The following is a 27,338-nucleotide window of genomic DNA, read 5'->3' as shown; positions in this document are numbered from 1 at the left end:
CCACTACCGGTGTTACCGTACGTATCGGTAAGTACTCTTCTGAATGAACGCCGTACTTGCTAGGCAACTTCTCTGGCACATAAGTAATACACCTCTGCGGAAGTGTAGGAAGATTGAATTCTCTAGGCTCATCGACTAGCCACGTGACGGCATACAGCGAGCCATGACACACTTTGAACTGAACACCCGGTAGATGTTTCCCGATTATTGAACTACACGGGTAACGCCAACAACATTTTTATTTTCATTGGTAACATAAACTTAGAAAAACGTATGAAAATACCTTTAAAAATCATCGCGTCCTCGTCATATTGTGAGTATTAAACAACATAAATGTGAGGGATGGAAATTTTCAGTTTTTTTTTTAAACACGAGTATTACAAAAATTCAGATAATCTGTAAGGTTTAACTATTTTTTTTAATTGTAAAAAGAGAATTAAGTGCAACTCTTATGCACGTCCACAAGTAGGGGTTACTTCGCAGCCAATGTTCCTGCAATCCCGCTGCTGAGCAAGAAGCGCTATGTACAGGGAGGTTCACACTAGCGTCACGGCACTTCACACACGAAGAACGTCTCAAAGGAGCAGGGCGTGTCATTCCACTTGAGTCCCTTGCCGTCGCGGTTCCACAGTTCTAGACAGTGCTCCTCTTCCCCGTTCTCGTAGCGGAAGTTGTTGGGCTCCCCCGTGTTCCAGTTGGTGAAGGTCACGGGTCGTCCGGTCGACATCCAGAAGAAGACTCCTTCCTCGGCCTGGTCAGTGCCCGACGTCCAGAAGTGCTCGTGGCCCAGTCCTGCTTGTGGGAACAGACCAGTCAATGATATAGTTCAGCTTCAGGAGTCACATATTTTATAATGGCACAATTGCAGTTTATATCCACCAGACATACATATTCTACCTCCTGCATTCCCCACCCCCATCACCCAATTTAATCATCCAGCGTACACCCATCTAATCCATCCATTCATCCATCCATCCATCCATCCATCCATCTACCCATCCATCCATCCATCCATCCATCCAATTCTTCCATTCACTTATCCACCATACGCCTATCTAATCCGTCCATCTATCCATCATCCATCCATCCATCCAATTCTTCCATTCACTTATCCACCATACACCTATCTAATCCATCCATCCATCCATCATCTACCCATCCAATTCTTCCATTCACTTATCCACCATATATTTATCTAATCCATCTATTCATCCATCCATCCATCCATCCATCCAATGCTTCCATTCACTTATCCACCATATACCTATCTAATCCATCTATTCATCCATCCATCCATCCATCCATCCAATTCTTCCATTCGCTTATCCATCATATACTTATCTAATCCATCTATTCATCCATCCATCCATCCATCCATGCATCCAATTCTTCCATTCACTTATCCACCATATATTTATCTAATCCATCTATTCATCCATCCATCCATCCATCCAATGCTTCCATTCACTTATCCATCATACAACCATATAATACATCCATCCAATTCTTCCATTCACTTATCCACCATACACCTATCTAATCCATCCATCATCCATCCATCCAATTCTTCCATTCACTTATCCACCATATACTTATCTAATCCATCTATTCATCCATCTATCCATCCATCCAATTCTTCCATTCACTTATCCATCATACACCAATCTAATCCATCCATCTATCCATCATCCATCCATCCAATTATTCTATTCACTTATCCATCATACACCAATGTAATCCATCCATCCATCATCTATCCATCCAATTCTTCTATTCACTTAGCCACCATATACTTATCTAATCCATCTATTCATCCATCTATCCATCCATCCATCCAATTCTTCCATTCACTTATCCACCATATACTTATTTAATCCATCTATTCATCCATGTATCCATCTATCCATCCATCCATCCAGCCATCCAATTCTTCCATTCACTTATCCACCATACACTTATCTAATCCATCTATTCATCCATCTATCCATCCATCCATCCATCCATCCATCCATCCATCCATCCATCCAATTCTTCCATTCACTTATCCACCATATACTTATCTAATCCATCTATTCATCCATCCATCCATCCAATGCTTCCATTCACTTATCCATCATAAACCAATCTAATCCATCCATCCATCCAATTCTTCTATTCACTTATCCATCATACACCAATCTAATCCATCCATCCATCCATCCATCTAATTCTTCTATTCACTTATCCACCACACAACTATCCAATCCATCCATCCATTCATTCATATAAACTTTCTATTCACAAATTCACCATATACCCATCTAATCCATTCGCCCATTCAGCAACCTGTCTGTCACAGTAGCTACCGAACTATCCATCTCCTTCCTACATAAATATAGCTATAACACAAGTAATATCTGTATCTATGTCCATTTTTCTACAGTGGTTTTCATATCCCGTCAGGGTTTACCTTACACACCTTAGGCATGATGCAACTTCATGGAGTGGAACCAGCATGGCGCCGTTCATTATACATGCAGTGTAATCAGGGCGTTCTGTATATAACTATAAAGCTTGGACATTGATATAAATATCGCTGGTCCTATAATAGAAACGTACCGAAGTCTCGTATGTGCTTCTCCAGCTTGTCGTTCTCTTCCTGGCTGTTGATGCTGGCCAGGTGCATCCCGTGGTAGCGACAATACTGTGCTGCTCTGTACCAGTTCGCCTGCAACATAGACAACACACCAAACTTACGTATATGCAGTGTTTTATTATACATAGCCTACTGAACAGAGAGGTTCTGGCGCAGTCGTACTTCTAATTTTGACGATATTTTCACTGTGAAAAGGCTATTCACATTTGGTGAAATTATCGTGAAGCAATGGTAGAATGAAAATCATAGTACTAGAAGCAAGAACAATTCTAATCAATTCTTTTATTCGTCTAAAAATAAAGTGTTACAGTATTTACCGGCAAACGACTTGAGGACCCTTTAGTTGGAGTTCATTGCTGATTGAGCTGAGACAGCTCTAAGCTGTATCAAAGGCAAGAGATTTTCATTTTTGTAATTTTATTGACGCAGAACAATCTCCAGTTTGGGAGAGTAATTAAATAATAATAATAATAATAATAATAATAATAATAATAATAATAATAATAATAATAATAATAATGATAATGATAATAATAATAGTAATAATAATAATAATAATAATAATAATAATAATAATAATAATGATGATGATGTCCTGTCTAGGACTCGCGTTACGGAATGCGCGCTGTTTCGAGTCCTCATGGGAAGAAATTTTTTCTCATGGAATTTCGGCCAGTGAATGGGACCGGTGCCCACCCAGCATCATGATGCACTTGGGAAGCTACGATAGATAGCGAAATATCCGGTTGCGAAAGCCAGCTATAACGGCTGGGGGATCATCGTGCTAACAACACGATACTTCCATTCTGGTTGGATGATCGTCCGTCCAACAGCCCTTCAAGGACTGTGGCGCCACGGATAATAATAATAATAATAATAATAATAATAATAATAATAATAATAATAATAATAGTGTACATCATGATACAGGTCAGTTGGATTACAGTTAAGAAGAGCTGTAGACATCCGCTAATTTGGCATTCTAATTTTATTAATAATTATTTTATTATTTATTTTATTAACAATTGTTCATACCTAACATTAATAAATCATTTAGAAATTCCGATTTTACAAAGGAAGTGTATAAATTATTTTTGCGAACTTATCTCTAACAGAAAAATGGACTCTCAAGGATATTGCCTTCATGTTTATATTTGCATTCAGCTTGCATATCTTTACGATTCCAATTAAGTCTCACTGCAGCACACTCTTACCTTCCCCAAAAGCATACGAGAGTCTGGTCAGTCTGATGCCATTTGTATGTCAGTTACAGTACTACATAATTCGATACCATTTTGGTTAATGCTATTTGAAAAGATAATGAATATTGAAACGGAGAGTGAGAGTCAAAAGATGGATGAAACTGGAGAACCTGAAAAAAAAAAACTGTCAGGTATCTTGGCTTTATCCACTACAAATACGAATCCCACCGGAATCCGAAGCCGAGTCCACAGTTATTTTTGCTAATTGGGAACGTAACAGGTTTTGGGCCTTATACTTGTTTGAATGATGATGCTACCAAGGCAGCAAGAGTAACGATTGAGGCAGGACGAAATATTTTCCTAATAGTAACAAAAAAAAGGAAGGTAAGCTCAAGTAACTATGACAACGTTCTTATAACTATAATGGAAACAAAGACACTCAAGATACAAATAATGAGTGATGAAGAATGGAGAGGACTAGACTTTGTGTACATAACACGTAAAGGAAGCAGAGGACAGCCCTGCGACACGAGTTAAAAAAATCAGAAGGAAGTTGTCATGGCCAATATCAAGGTAGGCTGCTATATTAATTTAACGTGTTGATTAAAAAGCAAATGAAATGCAAGTTATTTATTTCCGCATTTTCACGTTTATGCAACAATCCTCAGCTTGCAGCGACGAATAGGGCATTAAAACTATACAACCAGCAAGATGGACAATTTTGCATCACTTGGGTTACTTACAGATTTTCTGAGATTATTGAAGGCCACATAATAGGGGAGAGTCGGGTAGTATCCGACATCTGATAATATCGGACAGTGAGTTTCTTTCATCTACCACACGATGATAGTACCTGATTGACGTGGTTACGTTTCTGTGATGTCGCATAGAGAAACATAACCATGTCATTCAGGTACTACCATCTGGTGGTAGATGAAAGAAACGCACTGTCCGATATTACCCGATGTCCGATACTACCCGACTCTCCCCTACATATGGGCTATTCCATCTCAACTCGACCGAAATATAGAGAAAATTGACCTTGCAATTTTTAAATACAATGAAACTTTTTCTGTCTGTTGACAACTGTGATACAATGCTTTGTGCAAAGTTTGAGGTATCAGAACTTCATAGTGTTTAAATTTAAAATATTTAAATTTATCGTATTTTCATAAAATTAGCAACTTTAAACTGTTGTGGCTCCGAAACCCTTTCACCCAATGATAAAAAACATTGTTTATTTTGATGCTGAGAAATTAAAGTTTATATTGACATGTAAACAGTTTTTCTTACTTGTTTTGGAAATGGAGAAATTTAGATTTTTCTTCATTAAGACGCCTTTGGCCACGAAAAAATATTTTTAAAATATATCGTTACATTCCGCATTGAAAGGACAAATAAACACACATTTTTACTGGTGCATCGTTGATAAAGTATTAAAAATTTCAAATAAAGAAAATAAATAGTACGCGCGTGAAGTAACCAGCTGACTGTGAGACGGGAGCTAGCCCAGGCAAGCAAGGCCAAGAGACAAACACGTGATGTTTCGTCTAGTAGCGCATGTCTGGGCTAGCTTTATCACAAGTTTTCATAAACACAGGAGTAAAATGACGCCCAACGCTCGCTTATCTTCAGCTCTCGGCCAGTGCGTGCGGCACTGTCCCGTTTAAGTCTAGGCGTATGAAAATAATTTACTTAATACCCTCGAAACTTATTGCCGAGCCACTAAGCAAACAATGCCGAATTCCTCTTGATAATGCAAGGTTTTTTCTCAATATTTTTTACATTTTTACAAATTAGCAAAAAGCCTAAAAGTAAGTAAAATCAGATTATCTGTCTCTCTGTGTACAATAAAAACAAGGATTATTTCTTAACATAACCTACCAAATGTCAGCTTCAAAATAAGCTCTCATTCAATGTTCTGCAGTAAATGGTTCCAGAGTTCTGAGCGCTGAAAGAGGCTTGTTTTTATAAAATACGCTAAATTTGTCGCTCAATAGTACGAAAACCGTTTGACTTTCGATAGTATATTTTTGAAAATGCACTGTCCTCAGCACCTTGTATAAATAGAGAAAAAATTAGAGTATTAAAAACAGGTTTACAAAGATCTTTCTGAAGACTGAGCAGTCGTACAGTTACATGCAGAGCACTTGGCGATAAAAATCTTCAAAATCACAAGTTGCCGTGCTGATTTCGTGACACCACTGCACTGGTATACATCTAAGAATTCATTGCTCAGTTTGTTACTTTAAGCAAAGCTCACTTAAATTATTTGCATTTATATGCGAAGATTCACTACTGAACTCTGTTGCATTACATTGTATTGTAATCGAATTGCACCTATAGGATAACTCAGTCTAAATCGGGTCAGAGGTTAAATCGGGTCAATTTCAAAACCCTGTCTCCATATTCAGGCGTAAACCAGTTCAAGCAAGTGCTACCATATACTGGTCAGGAAGAGAACTTCATGTACACGTTGAGTGCCATTGATGGTAGCTGGTGTGTGTATTCTTTGTGTTGACAATAAAAGAATAGAGAGAATATAAAGGTGAGTTAAGAGTATTTTATACATTTTAAATAATGCTTTACGGTTCCTTTATTATTTTACAACTGTTGCAGAGAATTTGTGTGATTAACTTTCAGTATTAAGTTTAAGCATTTTAGAAGAGATTATGCCTATTAACGCCTTCGTCGAAGCAGTATTCAGTACTACCAACCTCTGGCAGAAAAAGTTCTAAATTTGGGTTAAATAGGTTCAGTAGTATCGGACAAAAAGGGTCCACATGTTTCAAAACAGTCCACTCAAATTAAGTATTTATTTTCAATTCTTTGTGACAGATGGTTAAATGTAAGAGGAAAACGTCAAATTCGTGGACTGAGAACGACGTGCAGAAGGCTATTAAAGCATTTCGCGAGGGAAGAAGCCAACGTCATGCTGCTGAATTGTTAGGAGTTCCTCATTCATGTCTGCAACGACGTCAACCACTTGAAAAGTAAAGGCCGTCAAACTACGTTTACTCCAGAACAAGAAAATGAACTTGTGTCTAGAATTTTGAAACTGTACGCATGTGGTTTTGGACTATACTGCAACACAGTTCGTTGGTGCAGAAAAGAAAACAGTGTTTGTTTATGGAAGGTGTAAAGTATTAAATTAAATCAATTCAATATTGATTTTAACGTTCCGTGTGGGTATATAGAGGGAAAAATTGTGACCCGATTTGCCCTAAACACTGACTCCATTTATTCTTATACAGAAGGGTAAAAAGGGTCACTGCAGTGAAATATTTCAGTTCATGTACAGACAGTTAGTTTAGAGTAAAAGAGAAACATTTTTGGGGAAGTAGTACTTACATGTGGCTGTAACTAATGATATGTTATGAGTGGACTTCGTGGAATTGGCACGAGAATCGTAAGGTTTACTACGCACGCGGTATAGACTGTATGAGAAGGGGACGTGCAACGGATGGAGTATGCCTCTGACGTAAACACTGAGCAGTATACTGCGGTTTCAATAAAACCTGTATCCTGCATTCAAGAAATATAATCAATGATCATTGAAGTAGGAAATGTCTAAACATGTAAATACACAATTATTTTATAGTGAGATATATTAACTCTTAAAATGTAATGCAAGATACTCACATCATCCTTGAATATGTGCATTGCAGTGAAGAGTTACGTACATTTTGAGCGACTGCAAAGTGAACCTCCTCCGATGATCACTCAAACAGTTTTTATATTGGGAAAATGTACGTTCAACATCACACGATGTAATACGTACATATTTGAAGAACGGAAAGTCAATACTTCAGATGTCTTGTCGTGACCCGATAGTACATCATTTATAATACGAAGTTGTGAATAGGCACAATTTTTAGCAATAATGTTTCTCAACTTAAATTTCATTTTTTCTGAAATTAGTGAATTGTTATTTTGGTTAACGGTTTGTGATACTTTATCTACTATATTAAGGGCTTCTGAGAGTTGTAGTTTAGACGATTCTAATAGGATGATGCTTTTGGACACGATTTTAAAATTAGAATCAATGAACAGAATATCTCCTAATAGCTGTTCAGAAGCCAATGATTTTACAGCAGCAACAGCGGAACTATCTGTGCTATCCAATTACCTCCATTATTTTGCCGTAATATTCTGCATAATAATTAACAGCATCCAACCACGTTTTCCAACGGGTGAAGACTGGCTGCGGGGGTAAGGGTATTCCAGGGGCAATTGTTTGGAACAGCAACACTCTCATTGTAGTATGTTTGATTGAATTCTTGTCTGCACTGAACAAATGTTAAGCTTTGATTATTCCAACCACAGTAATGCAAGAACAAGTGCTTATATAGGTATACATTAGCTGTAGCTGCTCTATCTATTTGGACCGGTCACAACTCTTAACATGAACTGCTTATACTACGAGACCGGGCGGTCGCTCACCTCCTCTATGCTACCGTACATCGGCAACCTGATTGCATGCTGCGTGTGGCAATTCAACGAAGTCTAGTTATGAGTGTAATATATTATGAAATTAACAATAAAATTGAAGATTTGTTGCTTTTTGACCCCATTTACCCTTGGTTACCCTACGTGAAACTTCTCAGCTGCATTCGATGTTTGTTTATGTATGATACTTCAATGCTGAACTCTCCATTACGTAACTTTAAGATCATAGAGGCCTACGCTATGAAATGATCCTGCGCCCGAATTCGATCTGTTGACATTCCAAATACGAAGCTAACACGCCCGCCTCGAGCGTTTCTGCTTCACCAAGGCTGGCACGAACTTGGCACAGACCTAAATCATTAAAACTCCCTGCCACCAAGGCTGCTCTTGGACCTCATTGTTCTCGGTTATTGTATCACAGCTATTACAACCTCCCCACTTCGAATGCCCCGGGCGTTCTGCGATAAATGTCCATCATGATAGTTTCCGTGAAGGAAAACGGCCATATGGGGAAGAAGTGATTGCTATCCGTGTCTCCTGCTATGAAATAGGATTTTCGTTCATGCTATAAATCGATCTAATAATTCCTTCGGCTGAATTTATCCCTCAGCCTCTATATCCGACATTTTTCAACCCTACATTAGATAGATCATACGACGTAGGATTAACATATCGAATTTCCACCTAAAACATAATAATCATCACCAGGGAACGGATTTATATGGACTAAAAATATATGAAATATGTAAATATATATGTAGTTATTTTTACCAAAATATGGAATTAAATATGGATTTTTACCAAAATATGGAATTAAATATGGACTTAAAATTATAAAAAAATGACTATGTACGTTAAATATTGGTACATTTTAATCAAACTAAACAAAAAACATAATGGACGTACCTTATCTTCCAATGTAGTTTCAACAAAACACAATTTTTATTGTCTGTTACCATAACAATAGGTTACAAACATTTCTTTCAAGTGCTGAAAAGTGAATCTTCTTCTATTGTCTCTGAGGATAGATTTATACTGACTAAAAGAGCGTTCGACGTCACAAGAAGTAACTGGTACATAATTCAATTTCACAATGTCTGCTGGGGATAAGTCCAAGTTAATCTTCACTGTTGATTCACCACTCATCACAGCAACAACCTTTTGTAGTTCTTCATATCCAGGGTTTTTTGAAAGTACAGTGTCCACCTTAGCTCTTACTGCATCTGCAACTTTACCTCTACCACGATTCAGTTGTTCCACAGTACTATTTATAATTTCAAAACTTTCAGATAGTGAAAGGTGCCTATTTTGGAGACTTTTGAGCGTTTTTATGATGCATGAAAATGTATGCTGAATGTGAGCTAAGTCATTCTTCACACTTATGTCACAGGTAACTGTTTTCGCAGTATCAATTGAGACTGCATCTTCAGAGTCCAATGCAAGGAGAACATTGTTAATAGAGTCTATATGTTCGGCATAATATTCAACTGCTTCTAGCCATGTACCCCATCTAGTTAAAATTGGCTTTGGTGGCAATGGAATTTCAGGGTACATTTCTTTCAACACGTTAACTCTACTGGGAGCTTTGAGAAATACTTTTTTCACTGATGAAATCAACAAATCTACTTTAGGGAAATTGTCTCTGACCACTTCTGCCACACGATGAAATGCATGCGCCACACAAGTAAAATGAGTCAATTTAGGATATACAACAGATAATGCTTGTCCAGCTTTGACCATATAAGGGGCAGCATCGCTAATAAAGAATAACACATTATCGTACATAATACCCTTTGGCCACAGGATACCCATAGCTTCGTTGAACAGTTTAACTATAGTTTTGTTATTGCACTTTTCTAGAACATCACAATGTAAAAGAATTCGTTCAGAATATTGTTCACTTAACAAACCGATAACTACATTACCAACAAGTCTACCTTCTTTGTCGGGAGTCTCATCAATGGAAACCCAAATTGAACTATCTTTAATTTCATCTCTTATCTTCTGTATTGTCTCATCGTAGATGGATGGAGCATACGTCTTCCTAAGTGTTGACTCATCCGGGATTGTATGTTGAGTATATTTTTCAAGGAATTCCCTGAAGACCTTATTCTTTAGTTTGTAGAGAGGAATATCAGCAGAGATGAGAGAACGGCACAGGTCGATGTTAAACTCAGATCTTACATTCGATGTTGTTGGTTGTGTTAAAAACAATTGTCTCTGCTTGGAATTTAGTTGTTTGTTGGCCTGATGTTTACTAGTTGTAATGTGTTGTTGCACCAGGAACTTTTGTGTAGATGATACTGCACACTGACACAAATTACAAAATAATATTTTATTGTCAGTTGATAAACCATCTTCTTTAAATTCTGAAATGTAACTTGTTAGTTTTGATTTTAAATTGACTGAATGAGGTACTTTTGGCATATTTACCGTCTTTATAGTATGATTTACAAAACTGAACCTATGTGTACTCTGACTGGCATTTAACTGTTGAGCTGCACAACTGAAGTCTGTTAAAAATTTTAAATTAAATTAATACAGTTTTGTAACTTACTTTCCCATTGTTGATAGGACTGCTAATTTTCAAATAACTCTGATGTTAAAGGGATTACTGAACATGTGTTTAAATCTCTATTGTTGAAATGTATTTTTAAAAGTTAATGGAATTTTGTTTTGTTTTATTGTTAAACCTAATATAATATGGACTGTTTTATATGAAATATGGAAAATATATGGAAATTAACGAAAATATGTACTAAACTCTAAAATATGGAAAAATATGGAAAATAAAAGTAGGATTTTTCAACCCTACACATTGTGAAACCTAAAGATAATGCAAAATATAAATTATATTAGCTTTATAAGTAAATATGTATTTACATATAAATCCTTTCCCTGATCATCACATATCCATGCCCTAGGCAGTGTTCATGCAAACGACCACGCGGCTTCAAGGTTTTGTCTTGTCATCTATATACGTTGATCATGTCATCTAGGCTATATACTGGGTGTTCATTTCAAAGTGTGTCATGACGTCACTGTTGTGAGTCAGCGATTTGAAGCGAGTTTCAGCTTTTATGTCAGAGAAGTTGCCTATTAATCAAGGCGTTCAATCTGAACTTGAGAACGTGTACGGTATAACTTGAATGTCGTAGCAACAGACGGCGGTCTGTACGGTCTGTGTGCTACCATAACCTCTTTCGAACTGTGTTTTGCGCCGGCAAGTCGTCGCAGGGTATTTGTTATCATCGATTTCGTACGGCAACATTCCACAATACAAGTCAAATGCTCTGTGACCATGTTGACCGTTGAAGTTGATGTCAACAAATACGTAAGTAATCGTCTTAACCCTCTCCACATATCCCGACAGTAAGAAAAAAAACTCATCTCAGTACGTGTTTCCAAACAGTTCACATTCCTGCCACTACCCGGCGTTACCGTACGTATCGGTAAGTACTCTTCATAATGAACGCCGTACTTGCTAGGCAACTTCTCTGGCATATAGGTAATACGCCTCTGCAGAAGTGTAGGAAGATTGAATTCTCTAGGCTCATCGACTAGCCACATGACGGCATACAGCGAGCCACGACACATTATGAACTGAACATCCAGTGTATAATTTGAACTGGTAATGGCAATTACGGGAAAACGGCTGAACAGATTTTAATAAATGGCCCCTCATTTTGAAGCTTGGAACCCAAAGGTTTTCAGAAAAATAGTAGTTTTCAGTGAAATATCAATTTTTGAACATAATTTTCCTATTTTCTAAAATCCATCTGTCGTCACTAATTGCATTTCAGAATAAAACAAAACACACACTACAGTAAACAATATTACACGAAGGCCATGATCTGCAGGAATGCTGACATATTTAGAGCTCAAATTAAATTATTATTAAAAACTTAACTTACTAAAAATAATTTACAGGTCTGATTTTGTGATGTGTAATTTTCTGAGTACAGCTGTGTATTGGATATTAAAAACTACAAAACTTGAGGTGGTTTGATAACATTACCATTAGAAATAAAATATTATTATAGTTAATGCAATGATGTGACTATTTTTCATTAATTATACATATTAATGCTATATTCATGATATGAAAGTGAAACATTTTGGTGTTATATAAGTAGATGTAGAGAATATCTTAAATTAGTGGTGACTATATAGTATATATAGTATATGTTACTGAAAACTATAAACTTACGTAAGACAATAATACTGTTATTAAAAATCAAATATTTTTATAGTTATTAATGAAGTGGGGTTGGGTCTTTTTCATATATTTAATGACGGTGTGGTGTAGGTATTTACTGTATATGCGTGATTCTCTTCAGTATTGGCTCGAGAGAGCGCAAAAATTACAGTTCCTAAGGAAAGACCAAAAGGTATTACTGATAAAATAAGAGGCCTACAAAATTTTGTAGTCTCCCGATCATTTCAGCAAGATCTCTTAGCAGGATAAAATGATTTTACCCCCTACATTTCAAAGTACTTCACGAAACATGCAGCAGCTATACCAAGATGCTATGTCTATTGTTGGAAAGCATAGCAAACCTGACTTTTTTTTTAATTTTCCCCTACATTCCGCAATGACCTGAAATAGTTATTGCTTTACTCTCACATGAAAAACCGACTGATCGTCCTGACATTGTTATTTGCGTTTTCGCGTTCAAACTAAAAAACTGAAGATGATGTATAGGTTCTTAGAAGACAATAAATGGACAGAACTATAAAGACATAATAATAATGCTCTTCAGGAGAAACAACCGCTAAGCAATATCCCGGTAACATACTATTGGGGATTACTTTGAGGTAGATTATACCTCGTATGAAGCCTGTAAACTATTGTTGTTTAGTCAACTGTCCGAAGACAGGTCTGAACCTCACAAGTGATACCAAGAAGGCACCACTTATGAGGTAACTAGACCAAGAGATAATGGGGTAGGGTGACCAGTTCCTTTCCTTCTCCATTGCATACATCGCCGATGAGCTACATTTTATAGTAATCAGACTTCAGATGTATACAAACAACTTAATTGTTCTTCCTCTGACACATATTGACGGTTAACTTGAATGAATGTTAGCCATGATATCCCATGTTGGGCACAGGCCTCCTGTGATGGGGTTAGAACCCCCTCGACAGGGATGGCTCAAGTGTACTCGCTTGGTGAGCCAATCCAGGCGAGCTTGACGTGTGTACTACTTTTGTGACATGGTTAATAACCCTGTTTGGCTAGTCTCAGCTCTGTTCTTTGTTCATTTTTTTTCCTTGCACTACCCACATTATACTGACACCAGCACTTTGACAAACACTGATTGCTATTTACACTATTTACCTGACACTTTCTCAACACTGACTTTACTATTTACAAAACTTATCCTACACTTTCACTAATACTGACTTTACTATTTACAATATCTTAACACTGATTACGTTATCTATTTACAATGAGCTTCCCTAGTTCTTTCCACAAAACTCTGTTCTTTGCTGTCCTCCACCATTGTTCCCCCGCCTCTTTGGTAAACATGTCAGACCATCTGAGCCGTGGTCTTCCCTGTCCTCTCTTTCCGACGTAGGGGTCCCACATCGTGACTGCATGGGTCCATCTTGTCTAGTGTAGTCTCGCCATATGTCTCCCCAGGTCCACTTCATTGCCATGGCTCGTTCTGCTGCGTCAGTAGTGTTCGTCAGTCTTTGTAGTGTTTCGTTTGTCATTCTGTCTCGTAGCGTGGTGCCCAGTATAAGATAAATATAATGAAATTCAATGGACCTGGAGTATATTGCTTGGCAAAGAAAAAAGAAAGAAACGATTCATATTTCCATCTCCTTTGGGAGATTAACGAAACCATCTTGTTTATTCTGAGATATGTAAATAATATACTTCGCTACAAAATAAGAGTTAGTTGAGTTCACTGAGGAAACAAAGATTTTCACTATATCTAATAAAAATATTCTGCTTAGGACCTAGCTTTGTAATTAAGAGGTAATATGGATTATTATTCTGATGGATCCATTATTATATAATTCTCCATTAACTAATTAACAACGGAAGGTTAAGAACGAAGAAATTAAAATAATGCGGATTAGAGAGTTCGGGAAGATGAGAGTAAATCTGTTTGGGCATTATAGCACAGAAGAGGAAGATAGATTACTTAAAAGAGTATACAGCCAAGTATTTGCAGAGAGAAATAAACGAGGACGACTCTGAAAATTCTGGAAAGCAGAAATTAAAAAAAAATTGACGATGTGCAACACAGAGGTTCGACTAACATGAGAACTTTCCACCGCAGGTCGAAACACTGATTTACAATTTGCACATGACAAGCCTACTTCAAAACAAAGTTGTATTGTGTTGTATTGTATTGTACTGTATTGTATTTATTAACATTCCATGGTATTCATACATGCTTACAGCTAGAATATAGAACAAGTCAAAAAACTTAATACTATTATAAAGTCTTAATTTATAGTCACAGTCTAGATGAAATATATACAGACGAGATTTACAATATAGTCTACTAGTACAACACAAAGTTTTAGTATCAATTTCATGAAGCGTTGTTGAATGTCATGAATTCACCTACAGAATAGAAGACGTGAGAAATTAGGTACTTCTTTAATTTGGCCCTAAATAATCTTATGTTTTGCGTTTCATTTTTTTTATATCGATAGGGAGGATATTAACAATTTTTACTACCACATAACGCACTCCTTTTTGATAGCACGATAGACTTGCCGATGGAGTATGAAAGTCATTTTTTTACGTGTATTTATGCTATGAACTGTTGAATTAGTTACAAAGTTTTCACGATTACATACGAGGAAGATTATTAATGAAACGATATACTGACAAGCAATGGGCATTATTTGTAGTTTTTTGAAAATAGTCCTACAAGATTCCCTAGATTTGGCACCTACTATTATTCTAATTACTCTTTTTTGTAATAGAAATATATTGTTACTATCTGTGGAATTTCCCCAGAATATTATTACAAAACTCATTACCGAGTGGAAGTATGCAAAGTATATTGTTTTTAAGGTATTGATATTTACTATCCTTTGCATAGATCTAATAGCAAAACAAGCTGAATTTAGTTTCGGGGTAATTTCTTTAATATGATTTTTCCAATTTAACACATTATCGATTTTTAAGCCAAGAAATTTGGTTGTTGTTGTTTCTAATAGGGATCTATTGTTAATTATTGCGCTAGAAATTTGCGAGGTTGAATTTGGACAGGATTTAAATTGAATTATGTTAGTTTTGTTACAATTTAATACCAATTTATTGACTGAGAACCAGTCACATATTTTGAAGAGAATTTCCTCTGTTGAAGATTGGAATGTGTTGGAGTTATTGGCTGTAATTACTATACTTGTGTCGTCTGCAAATAATATGGGATGACCTACATCTTTTATTAGGGGGGCAAGATCATTTATAAACACTAGTTACATAATAAGCAAACAGCAAGATGCAAAAGAGAGAAAAAATACTTAAGAAATTAGTGCCAATTGTCTATTAGTGTTCAGTGACCTTTGTATTTGCAGCTAGTGAAATTACTTCCTACGCTTTATTAGAGACAAATTATTGCAACTTTTAAGTCACAATAAAATGTATATGTCGATACAATTTAACTAAGTCAGTGCCTACTATGAATCGTATGTTGTGCTCTCAAATATTTGTATGAAACTAGCCATCCCATATGATAATAGAAATCCAGTATTAAGTAAAAGATCTAATAGAGTACAGAGGGTCGCACTGAAAGTCATGAGCAAAACATTGCTATAATTTCAATTTCAACAATGTAACAAAAACGATCATATGATCATAATCTACAGACTTTACACTATGTATTGACGTATTGTCACATCATTAACTTCTATCACGTGACCACAGGCAATGTTTGCAAAATGGTCGACAATGATGATTCAATGCTCATTGTGGCGAAAGACTGAGAATAATCTTGCATCTACTTCCTACAGAATTCCAACATGTTGAACATTGTATTACAAATGAACAAGCCTCAGCCTTCTGTTTAAAATAATTTTAAACCATTTTAATTCTTCAACTTCAGCACATTGTTTGCCATTTAAATATACTGTTTCTAATTGCAACCATATTTACTAGAATATTTTTTTATCTAAGTGTTTTAATTTAATACTATGTTTGACGTCATTTAACCTCTTAAAATGAGCAAGCAAGGTTAAATTTTTACTTGTCTTTTGTATGTGTTTTTATCTTTATATATTTTCAACTACGTTCAGTTGTACTTGTTTGTTAGCAAATTACATCACCTGAAGATGACTTACATAAAAAAGTCGAAAATATTCGTGATGCATATTAATATATTGTAAATGATGTAACAGAATCTACTTCTGCTGCCATAACTTGATAAGTGATAGACTGAAAATAAAACAAATTATTTGATATTATAATTCACGAACTTATCTGAACTCTCAATATGACATTTAAATTTTGCCTATTATGTTCAATAAACAAACAAACAAACAAGTAAATAAGTAAGTAAATAAATAAGTAATAACTAGGTAAGCAAGTAAATAAGTAAGTAAATAAGTAAGTTAATAAATAAGTAAATAAATAAATAAATCAATAAGTAAATAAATAAGTAAGTAAATAAATAAATAAGTAAATAAATAAGTAAGTAAATATATAAGTAAATAAGTAAGCAAGTAAATACATAAATAAATAAATAAGTAAATAAATAAATCAATAAGTAAATACATAAGTAAGTAAATAAATAAATAAGTAAATACATAAGTAAGTAAATAAATAAATAAATAAGTAAATAAATAAGTAAATAAATAAGTAAGTAAATATATAAGTAAATAAGTAAGCAAGTAAAAAAAATAAATAAATAAATAAATAAATAAATAAATAAATAAATAAATAAGTAAATAAATAAGTCAATAAGTAAATACATAAGTAAGTAAATAAATAAATAAGTAAATAAATAAGTAAATAAATAAGTAAGTAAATATATAAGTAAATAAGTAAGCAAGTAAATAAATAAATAAATAAATAAATAAATAAGTAAATAAATAAATAAATAAGTAAATAAATAAATGAATAAGTAAATACATAAGTAAGTAAATAAATAAATAAGTAAATATATAAGTAAATAAGTAAGCAAGTAAATAAATAAATAAGTAAATAAATAAATCAATAAGTAAATACATAAGTAAGTAAATAAATAAATAAGTAAATAAATAAGTAAGTAAATATATAAGTAAATAAGTAAGGAAGTAAATAAATAAATAAATAAATGAATAAATAAATAAATAAATAAGTAAATAAATAAGTCAATAAGTAAATACATAAGTAAATAAATAAATAAGTAAATAAATAAGTAAGTAAATATATAAGTAAATAAGTAAGCAAATAAATAAATAAATAAATAAATAAATAAATAAATAAATAAATAAATAAGTAAATAAATAAATCAATAAGTAAATACATAAGTAAATAAATAAATAAGTAAATAAATAAGTAAATAAATAAGTAAGTAAATATATAAGTAAATAAGTAAGCAAGTAAATAAATAAATAAATGAATAAATAAATAAATAAATGAATAAATAAGTAAATAAATAAGTGAATAAGTAAATACATAAGTAAGTAAATAAATAAATAAGTAAATAAATAAGTCAATAAGTAAATACATAAGTAAGTAAATATATAAGTAAATAAGTAAGCAAGTAAATAAATAAATAAATAAATAAATAAGTAAATAAATAAATCAATAAGTAAATACATAAGTAAGTAAATAAATAAATAAGTAAATACATAAGTAAATAAATAAATAAGTAAATAAATAAGTAAGTAAATATATAAGTAAATAAGTAAGCAAGTAAATAAATAAATAAATAAATAAATAGACAGACTTCAGATGTTACGCGAATACTGATCCTTACTACGAAAACAAATAAATAAAGAGTAAATGTTGCTCTGGATAATGTGTTTCAGATGTTATACTAAGCGTACTCGTATTACGAATTACTACCAAGTTGAAGGATAAAGATCAATGTCAGTGTACGTAACAGACACAGCTGTTAAGGCTGGTTCACAATAAACCGGGAACGGAAACGGCAACGAGAACGAGAACGGAAATAATGTTAAAATAAATGTATTTAAATGTGAGGACTCACAATTACCTATTGTGAACGCTCACATTTAAATACATTTATTTTAAAATTATTTCCGTTCTCGTTCTCGTTGCCGTTTCCGTACCCGGTTTATTGTGAACCAGCCTTTAGGCTAAACCCGAAACCTTATCATCTACCCAAAATAACAAAGAGTTATGTCGGCTACTTGTGACTCCTTTTATAGTAAAAAATTAAACATTTGTCACTAAAAAATCTCACGGAAATACCAGACCCAGCAGGCCGAAGGAGAACGGCAGTTTTTGTTTTATTTTCCTCAATAAATCAATTATAAGCCTATTAGAATAAACTAAATTTCTGTTCGTGAATTGAAAGTGAACTTAATTTTTGCTTACAAATTAACCACGCTACTTACTGCAACAGTGACAATGGTTTTCTTGCTTCTTGTTTTTCTTAACTCATTTACTGATGACTGAAGATTTCACCGAACGTGATTTGCTGTTTATTCTCGTACTAAAAAGTAACCGCAATAACAAACTGCTCTGGCTTCTTACAACGTTCCCCTGTCGGTGGGATGGTACCATCGTGCCTGGGTTAAATAGCGACGTGTTTCTTTTGTCAGGATCAATATTGCTTAAAGTGAAAGTAATCTCCGACCCAGCTTGCAGTCGAGCATTACCTGCCTATCAACAGGGGATTAACTTTTTATAGAGAACAACTCTCTTCAAAACAACTAGCTCATTCACATAATCTAGACAGCTAACTTCTGCACAACACACACATAAAAAATTCATACAGCAAAACCCCTCTTGTCCGGACATGAGTGGAAATTTTTGTAAGTATTCTATAGGCTAAGTATCTCTAAAGGTAATTCACCTAATAACAAGAGGTAAGCTACCATTGTAGCTAGCGACTAACGAGCGGGACTCATACTACGAGGATACGCTTGGGAGTGGGTTCGATTCCTATCAAATTGAATGTCACGAAAGTGACACATACTTTCTCATTATATGTTTTACGCGTCTGACAAGAATTCAATTGCAAATTATATTACTATTAATAAGAGTCTGTATTTTCTTTATTATTCGAAAGACGCATGTAAAACCTAAGAACAGAAACAGACTTTCAGATCCGTGTTATCATTTGAAGAGTCCACTGCAAGAATGATGGATGTCATTTGGAATACATTTTGCAGGAGAAGCAATTGAAAGTTTGAAATGCTTAGCGCTCAAAGCTTAACTGTGATTTTTCGATCATTACTGGACAATGACTATCAGTGTTAATGCCATATAACTCTCTACGTACATTCTATATGTCTTAAGCTATGCATTGACAGTCTTGGTTCATTTTCGACAAGAAAGTGACATCCATCATTCTTGCATTGGACTCTTCATATCACATATTCTCCAACCTCACAATTATACGTAGATTTTCAATCACTAGTTTCATATACTCAGAAAATACAGTGTTCTTACTAACAACGTGTGTAAAAGAATTTCAGTTATTTAAGGGCCATAACAAAATTAGGTCCAATAAGATTTTTATGCTTGATTCTGCTGAAAGAGGAATAATTTTGTCTATTAACTTACTATTTTCTGATGAATAATGACAAATCTCCATATATGATCTTTAACTCATTCAGGCCTGATGTACATTATAGTGTACACATTGTTCCTTTTTGTTCTTGTTTGGAATGTCTTCCATACTTATAAATATTTTTAAAAATTCAATGTGATAGAAATGAAAAATGTTATTTTTGAAACATTTCTATACCCGAATTAAAAATAAAATTTGAAATTTTGGGGCCCTAGGGATCAAAATTATCCTCAAATTTTTATTTTCTGTGAAAACTTGATTTGGAATTTTGGATCCCCAGAATGATTGTGAGACCAGTTTTTTTTTTCAATTTTTTTTAAATATAAATTCAGGACTGAAGGGGTTAAATTAAATTATATGCATTACTGCTTGTATTTTTCTCTCCGTTTGAATAAAAGTAAGCTTAAAGCATGATCTGGCTCCTAATGGACTTCTCCGAATTAAATCTATCCCTCTAGGGGTATCAAGTTGACCATTCCTGAACTACTATATCATTCTGTAAAAATTATCTCAAATTTTATGATCCCCATGTATGTGTACATAACATAGACAAATGCTTCAGTGTATCGATTTATCACTATATGAATAAGGGAACCACGAATTAAATAATCACAGGCAGAAGCTTAGCTTAATTCGTAGTGGCCTTATTCTTCATAGTGATAAATTGATACACTGAAGCATTCTCTTTTACACAATGGCTGGTTAACTTCTGAGTAACAGTGTAGCCAGTTGAAGAACAAAAAAGGGAAATATAAAACCCAGAATGTATATTTTTGTCCATAATTTGCTGTTAATCGCCCCAATTCTACGAGCGTGCTCAGAGATGTCGCCAGTGCCGAGAAGAGTAGACCCATGAATAAATATATAATAGGATGCGAAACTGCGGTCAGCACCATCTGGCGGCAGGGGGCTGAAATAAGAAGATCAGCGCCCAACGTCGTAGGTGGTGAACATTAGAACTACGTGTTGGGTACATTACCCAGAGTTCTCTATTTATCTGTTCGACATATTGTTCAAGGAGACAAGATGGCAGACAGAAACTTGCTACGTGTATGTTAAACAGTGATGTTTATGGACGTTGTAAAAATAGTGTTGTTGAATGTATTGTAAAGTAATAGTAATATAATAAATTGAACTAAGTAGTTCTTGCAGACTTTTCCATTGCGCTGTACAATAAATACCCAAAGAATACAATCCCAATTATCTAACCTTTTGCTTTATTTTTGTCTCTGTCTGGTTATATTTTAATTGGGTAGTGTAAAATAGATCGTCTCTTTTATCTTCCTGTTGGTTCCGGTAAGAATTTTCAGTAGAAGATGCTGTGAGGAATAAAAATGTAAATGTTTTATTTTAAATTGGGTTAGTTTTGAATATCGATGAGGGTAGGGAGGGAATAGTTTCTGCACAGTTTAACATTTTCGTCACCAGGTGCGCTGCTAAATGCTAAATGGAGTAATTAATTACTCTTTTCGCTACTTTGTGCGCTGCTAGATGTAATAACAGCCCTCCGCCCAACAGGTGGCAGCAAGATCAAATTCTACAACAGCGCCTCTAGTATGTGTTACGGGAAACTCAGTAAGTTTCGCATCCTATTATATATTCATCCATGTTAGACCACTTAGTTCGTTAGAGACTATCCAGAGTGCACCACAGGTGGTGAGACTATAAATATGTACATAATATTCATCTACAATCACAAATATAGCATATTCCTGTATCGACATGCGTAAACTGCTAATTGTGACATAGTTTATCTTCGTGTCATTATAAACTTTGAAGAGCTATGGATCATTTTTACACCTGGACGTTTCCTCGGCCTTAAATTACGCAGAGACATTGTGAGACTCTCGTGACAGGGAGTCAACACGACGCTGTGCTTCAACTAGGAAAACATGCAATGTCGCCCTCACAACGGATAAAGATCCATGCCCTAGGCGGGGTTCGAGCCCACAACTGCTATTTTCATGCAGAATTTTAGTCCTTAAATATAGCAAGTCGGTTATTATGACTTCCTAATACCTTAATTACTACGTCAGCTGCGAATTTCCGACCTCTAAAATTTTGGCATTCACGACCTTGCAACAACCATAACTATCTATGCTCTACACAGGCTGTCGTGCTTACTGGTGGACGCTGGTTCGGGCGTGTACAATTATAATTGTTATTCTGCGATCATATCAGTGCTACTGCACCAAACCTTTAAAGTCGCTAGTGGGTAGGTCACCTAGTGTACCCCACCTTATTTCTGTTACCTCATTATTGTGTCAGTATTCCCAAAACTTTAGAAACCGCTCACCTTAATCTCATCTATTGTTTTCTGTATTGCTGTTATTTGAGTGGAAGAGAAAGCCTCATCTACATAACAAATGTTTTTCAACACTATATACTATTCATAGTCACGGAAGACAGCCTATGAACTAAGGTAAACAGAGTGTAGTTATGTGAGAAGGAAAATTTTCCGCAGAGAAATGTCTGATTTGGAAATTTTCAACTATATTTTCTCGGCTACGCCTGACCAAACTGTTTCTTTCTTCGCTCCCTTGCTTCCAGCCCCAAGAGCTGCACATGTGCTGGTCGTTTAGTCGTAAGTCATAACCTTCGATGACTATGCCAGACTGACTCCAAAACAACGCCATTGTCAAGTCTGCTTTACCACAACACTGATACTGCTAAGCAAACACGCGCTGATGAATATCATATTCTGATAACTCTACTGATATAATATAAATAGTCATATAAATTTGTATCACAAGGGGCTGATGTATGCCTATCAATTTATAATAATTGTTAATTTTTGCTTGAGGGACACATTAAACTGTTGTGTGGTTTGTCACTCCCTGACATCGTTATGCCTGCATGTCTGCAGACTCACCAGATGACAACGTCATGGCCATCTAAACTCAGAACCATTAAGAAGTCAGCATCCATGGAATGGCAGCATGTTTGATTCATGTTTACGATTTCATGGCCGTCTAAACCGGCAATAAAATCAGCAAAGCGGTTAGGAATAGTTGAATGATAAATCTTGTTGGAGAGAGAGAAATAAATCGTCCGAGCTCAATTAAGGATGACCACGAGGATCCGGAAATTAATAGCAAATAAATATAATTAATTAAATATGAGTATTGTTATAAAATAAAATGTAATAATTAACCACCATTTATTATCAATTATAAAATAAAATCTTAGAAGATGACTATAAAATTATACTTATAAATAAAAGATTTTATTTAAAAGTTGCATATCCTTAATTAAGACTTTCTGAGTGGTATAAATGAAACTGTATAATCTGCAGGGAATCTTTAAGAATTTGCGAGATGATTTTTTAAATTTCAAAAGATGGTATTGAGAATTGTTTTAAAAATTATATGTAAATTTTGGTAAAGAACTCCGAGCACCAAAAAATAAACCTGTCACTGACCAATTGAAGAGAGGGATGTTATACAGGGACATCATTTTATTTTTACTTCAATTTTTATTGTACCTGAGTTTTTGAATGTACTTCACTCCCACCCCTTCTACTAAGGAAGTTCCAACTCCACACAGAACCAACACCGTAGATAGTAAGCAGTACTGAGTTACTGAGTATAGTACGTTCCAGAAATATGTTCGCGTTTTCCAGTGACGAAAGGGCTTTCAATATTGAATCATATTTTCGCACAGGTACTGTCCGTTTGCCTACGTCGCATCCCGATTTCCCCCACCTGCTTCTGCTCGCCCCTCTGTAATAGCTGGGCTGTCTTAGCTCTTTTCTGAAAACATTAATTTCTCTTAGGAATTGGAAGTTTACGTAATATTATACAGCTGTTTAATTTAACTTAAATAAAAGGGCCTCGTTAAGTAATTAACTGTCACGTGATTTCCTCCCTTTCTACAATCCTGCGGCATAACCACTTGGACGGACAGTAGATAGCATGTCTGAGTAATTTTATATTTTCGGGTCGGGCAGAAGTGAAGATTGAATTTACAGTACGTAGAGTAGGTACAGAATTATTTCAACATGAGTTACTAGTACGAAGGACGAAACTGGCAATTGGAATTAGATGCAATAGTCTATAGTGCGATAATATGCACAAAAGAACTGAAGCCTGTATCGAAATGAACGGCCACCATTTTCAAATTTGTGTTTAAATATTCATATTATGATTATTTTTCAATTTAACTTCTTCTCTATATTGTACGCTAATGTGCTGTAGACAGTATAATATACACCGCATAATGAATACGTTCGCATGGATTACTCACTTCGTGAGTAAAAACACTTATTCTTAATACAGTACTGTACTTTGATTAAAGAAAAACCTAATGAAAATTATCGAACTCAAAATCGCGATATTTCCTAGTTTACGTAAATGGATGAACTACTTTTCTTCCTTCCTATACCTAGTAGAGTGATTTCTGTTTTACGCCAGTATCATCGAACTCCAGTTTTGGAGGGGGGAGCAAGCGGTGTTTCCGGTTCTCTAAAGGTATAGACAGGTTAATATTAAAAATGTTAGTAAAAATAAAATGATGTCCCTGTACTTGGCACTAAGGTAGGGAATACAAGGTTCATAAATGGCCCTCTTTTCATGATCAACCTGATGAGCTTGGTTTAGATATCTCTCCATGCGTATAGTTGGATCTATGATAATAGCCTTTTGTTGTTGCCTGTTTATTGCTATTATATCCGCTCTTCTGTGAGAGTCGTCTTCAGAAATGCAGTGGACCTCTTCATGAACTTCCCAACCCTTGTTCTGAAGAAAATAGGCGATAGCTCCACGGACTCTATGATGCCTGTTGTTACGCAATAACTCTCCTATATGTGACTTCAGAATAATAAGAGATGGAATATAGATATGAATGTTAAATTTATTACTTATTTGTGTTACGTGTAATATTTACGTATTGAAAGATCGAGGTAATGTATTAATTTCTTATTGAATGAAGTTTGTACTTTGAAGCAAAGTGATTACTTACTTTTTTTACGCACTAGTGTTTTAAAGGTTCACTTTAATAATGATGATAGTAGGTAGAATGCAACTTTACGCACTATCGTAGAAAAAATTCATTTTTAAACCCTTATCTGTTTTGAATTGTACGTGTGTAATTTTCGTGTGATAGTGTAATACAAAAACTGTGTAAATGGTGGCTATTTAAGGAGGAATTAGTTTACCTAGCGATCAGGATAAGATGTGAGTAGTAATTATATCAGTATAAGTATAAAACTCAGCAAAATCAATAAGCGAAAACAATTTTTAACAAAGGTAAAATTTCCAGGAAAATTCATAGTTGTATCAGTAGAATTACAAAATTTAGCAAAAACAGTGAGCTAAAAAAAATTGCTTACCAAGGAGAAAATTTTTAGGACAATTTATAATTATGTCAGTACAAGTGTAAAACTTGGGAAAAGCAACAAGCCAAAAAAAAAGTTTAACAAGGAAAAAATTGTTGGGAAAATGTACAATTATATCAATGAAATTAAAAAAAAACTTAGCAAAAATAATAACCAGGGATTTTAAAAACGTGTATTTCAGTGAAAATCTCGTAATTAATTTATTTCAGCTTAACAATAATTACTAAATATCACATTTAAATCGAGAAAAATTCGTTCCGGCACCGGGAATCGAACCCGGGTGGCGGTACCTCATATAATGAATATGTGATGTAATAATTACTTACTTACTTATTTACTGGCTTTTAAGGAACCCGGAGGTTCATTGCCGCCCTCACATAAGCCCTCCATTGGTCCCTATCCTGAGCAAGATTAATCCAGTCTCTATCATCATATCCCACCTCCCTCAAATCCATTTTAATATTATCTTCCCATCTACGTCTCGGCCTCCCCAAAGGCCTTTTCCCCTCTGGTCTCCGAACTAACACTCTATATGCATTTCTGGATTCGCCCATACGTGCTACATGCCCTGCCCATCTCAAACATCTGGATTTTATGTTCCTAATTATGTCAGGTGAAGAATACAATGCGTGCAGCTCTGCGTTGTGTAACTTTCTCCATTCTCCTGTAACTTCATCCCTCTTAGCCCCAAATATTTTTCTAAGAACCTTTTCTCAAACAACCTTAACCTATGTTCCTCTCTCAAAGTGAGAGTCCAAGTTTCACAACCATACAGAACAACCGGTAATATAACTGTTTTATAAATTCTAACTTTCAGATTTTTTGACAGCAGACTAGATGACAAGAGCTTCTCAACCGAATAATAACAGGCATTTACCATATTTATTCTGGGTTTAATTTCCTCCCGAGTGTCATTTATATTTGTTACTGTTGCTCCAAGATATCTGAATTTTTCCACCTCTTCGAAGTATAAATCTCCAATTTTTATATTTCCATTTCGTACAATATTCTCGTCACGAGACATAATCATATACTTAGTCTTTTCGGGATTTACTTCCAACCCTATCTCTTTACTTGCTTCAAGTAGAATTTCCGTCCTTATTCCTTTGCTGTGGTCGTGCCGGAGAATCAGTCCTATTCCGAGGCTTATTGTTAGGTTTCGTAACAAGCTGTTTTTTTTACGGTGATGGGTTGTTAGCCCTTCGCCCAGCCCCCAAGCTGGAGGACCACCCCTCATCGCCTGTCCACGACTGCTTATTCAATATATTCACAGCTACCCTTCATATCTGGAGGCCGTCTCCTCTATCCGCAACCTGAGGACGCGCCATGCCGTGGTGATAGGGACCCACAATCCGGGATGTAATAATTACTATATAATATTCAGCAGCTTCTGTTAGAGATACAGTGGTTTTGTCACTGCACTTAATTACAGTATACTGTAGTAAAAATAAGTGCGTCAGATTTGAAACCCAACCATGAGGAAGTACAAATTCTGATATTCTACAGAAATACAAAGTCTCGTTGTTCCTCACCTTGAAAAAGATGCCGAGGTAGTAGCGTTTCTCTCCCAACTTGAGTAGCGGCATCGTCCATCTGTTGCCAGACAGACCTACACCTTCATCCACGCAGTTGGCACAATCACCTGCAACACAAAATGAAAACAGGCTTAGTTAAACCTCTGATCATACATACATACATACATATATATATATATATAATATATATATATATAATATATATATATATATATATATATATATATATATATATATATATATATATATATATGGTGGAAGTGAAATAACCCTTCAGATTTTCAGAGGAAATAGCTCGTGTTGAATGAAACAAAAAAGTGTAATACCATATTGGTGGAAAGTTTTTGGAAATAGACGTTTCAAAATCATGATTAATCGGCTTAAATTAAAACACTATTAAATTACAATGTTCCTCGAGTTCATGTCGACTGATGATGAGAGTAGAGTCAGCTTTTGTCGCT

At 34.9% G+C, this 27,338-nt stretch overlaps 1 protein-coding gene across 5 annotated transcripts in view; it reads right to left on the bottom strand.

The window, feature by feature from the left end:
* Positions 1 to 397: 397 nt before the first annotated feature.
* The window catches only part of LOC138703834 (C-type lectin mannose-binding isoform-like), a 653,858-nt gene continuing 626,917 nt past the window's right edge, over positions 398 to 27,338 (bottom strand). For 3 of the 5 annotated variants that reach the window (XM_069832047.1, XM_069832050.1, XM_069832049.1), the window contains 3 exons: positions 26,875 to 26,984; positions 2,599 to 2,707; positions 398 to 795 (listed from right to left, as the gene is read on the bottom strand). In XM_069832047.1, the coding sequence (XP_069688148.1) occupies positions 548 to 795; positions 2,599 to 2,707; positions 26,875 to 26,984 (467 nt within the window). In that variant the 3' untranslated portion in view covers positions 398 to 547. The remainder of the gene's footprint in view (positions 796 to 2,598; positions 2,708 to 26,874; positions 26,985 to 27,338) is intronic. The other 2 variants (XM_069832048.1, XM_069832051.1) reach the window with 1 other exon arrangement.

Source organism: Periplaneta americana, chromosome 7, assembly GCF_040183065.1.
Source record: "Periplaneta americana isolate PAMFEO1 chromosome 7, P.americana_PAMFEO1_priV1, whole genome shotgun sequence".
NCBI lineage: Eukaryota > Metazoa > Arthropoda > Insecta > Blattodea > Blattidae > Periplaneta > Periplaneta americana.
The sequence above is the reverse complement of the archived record's forward strand: the minus strand, read 5'-3'. Positions and strand labels throughout refer to the sequence as shown.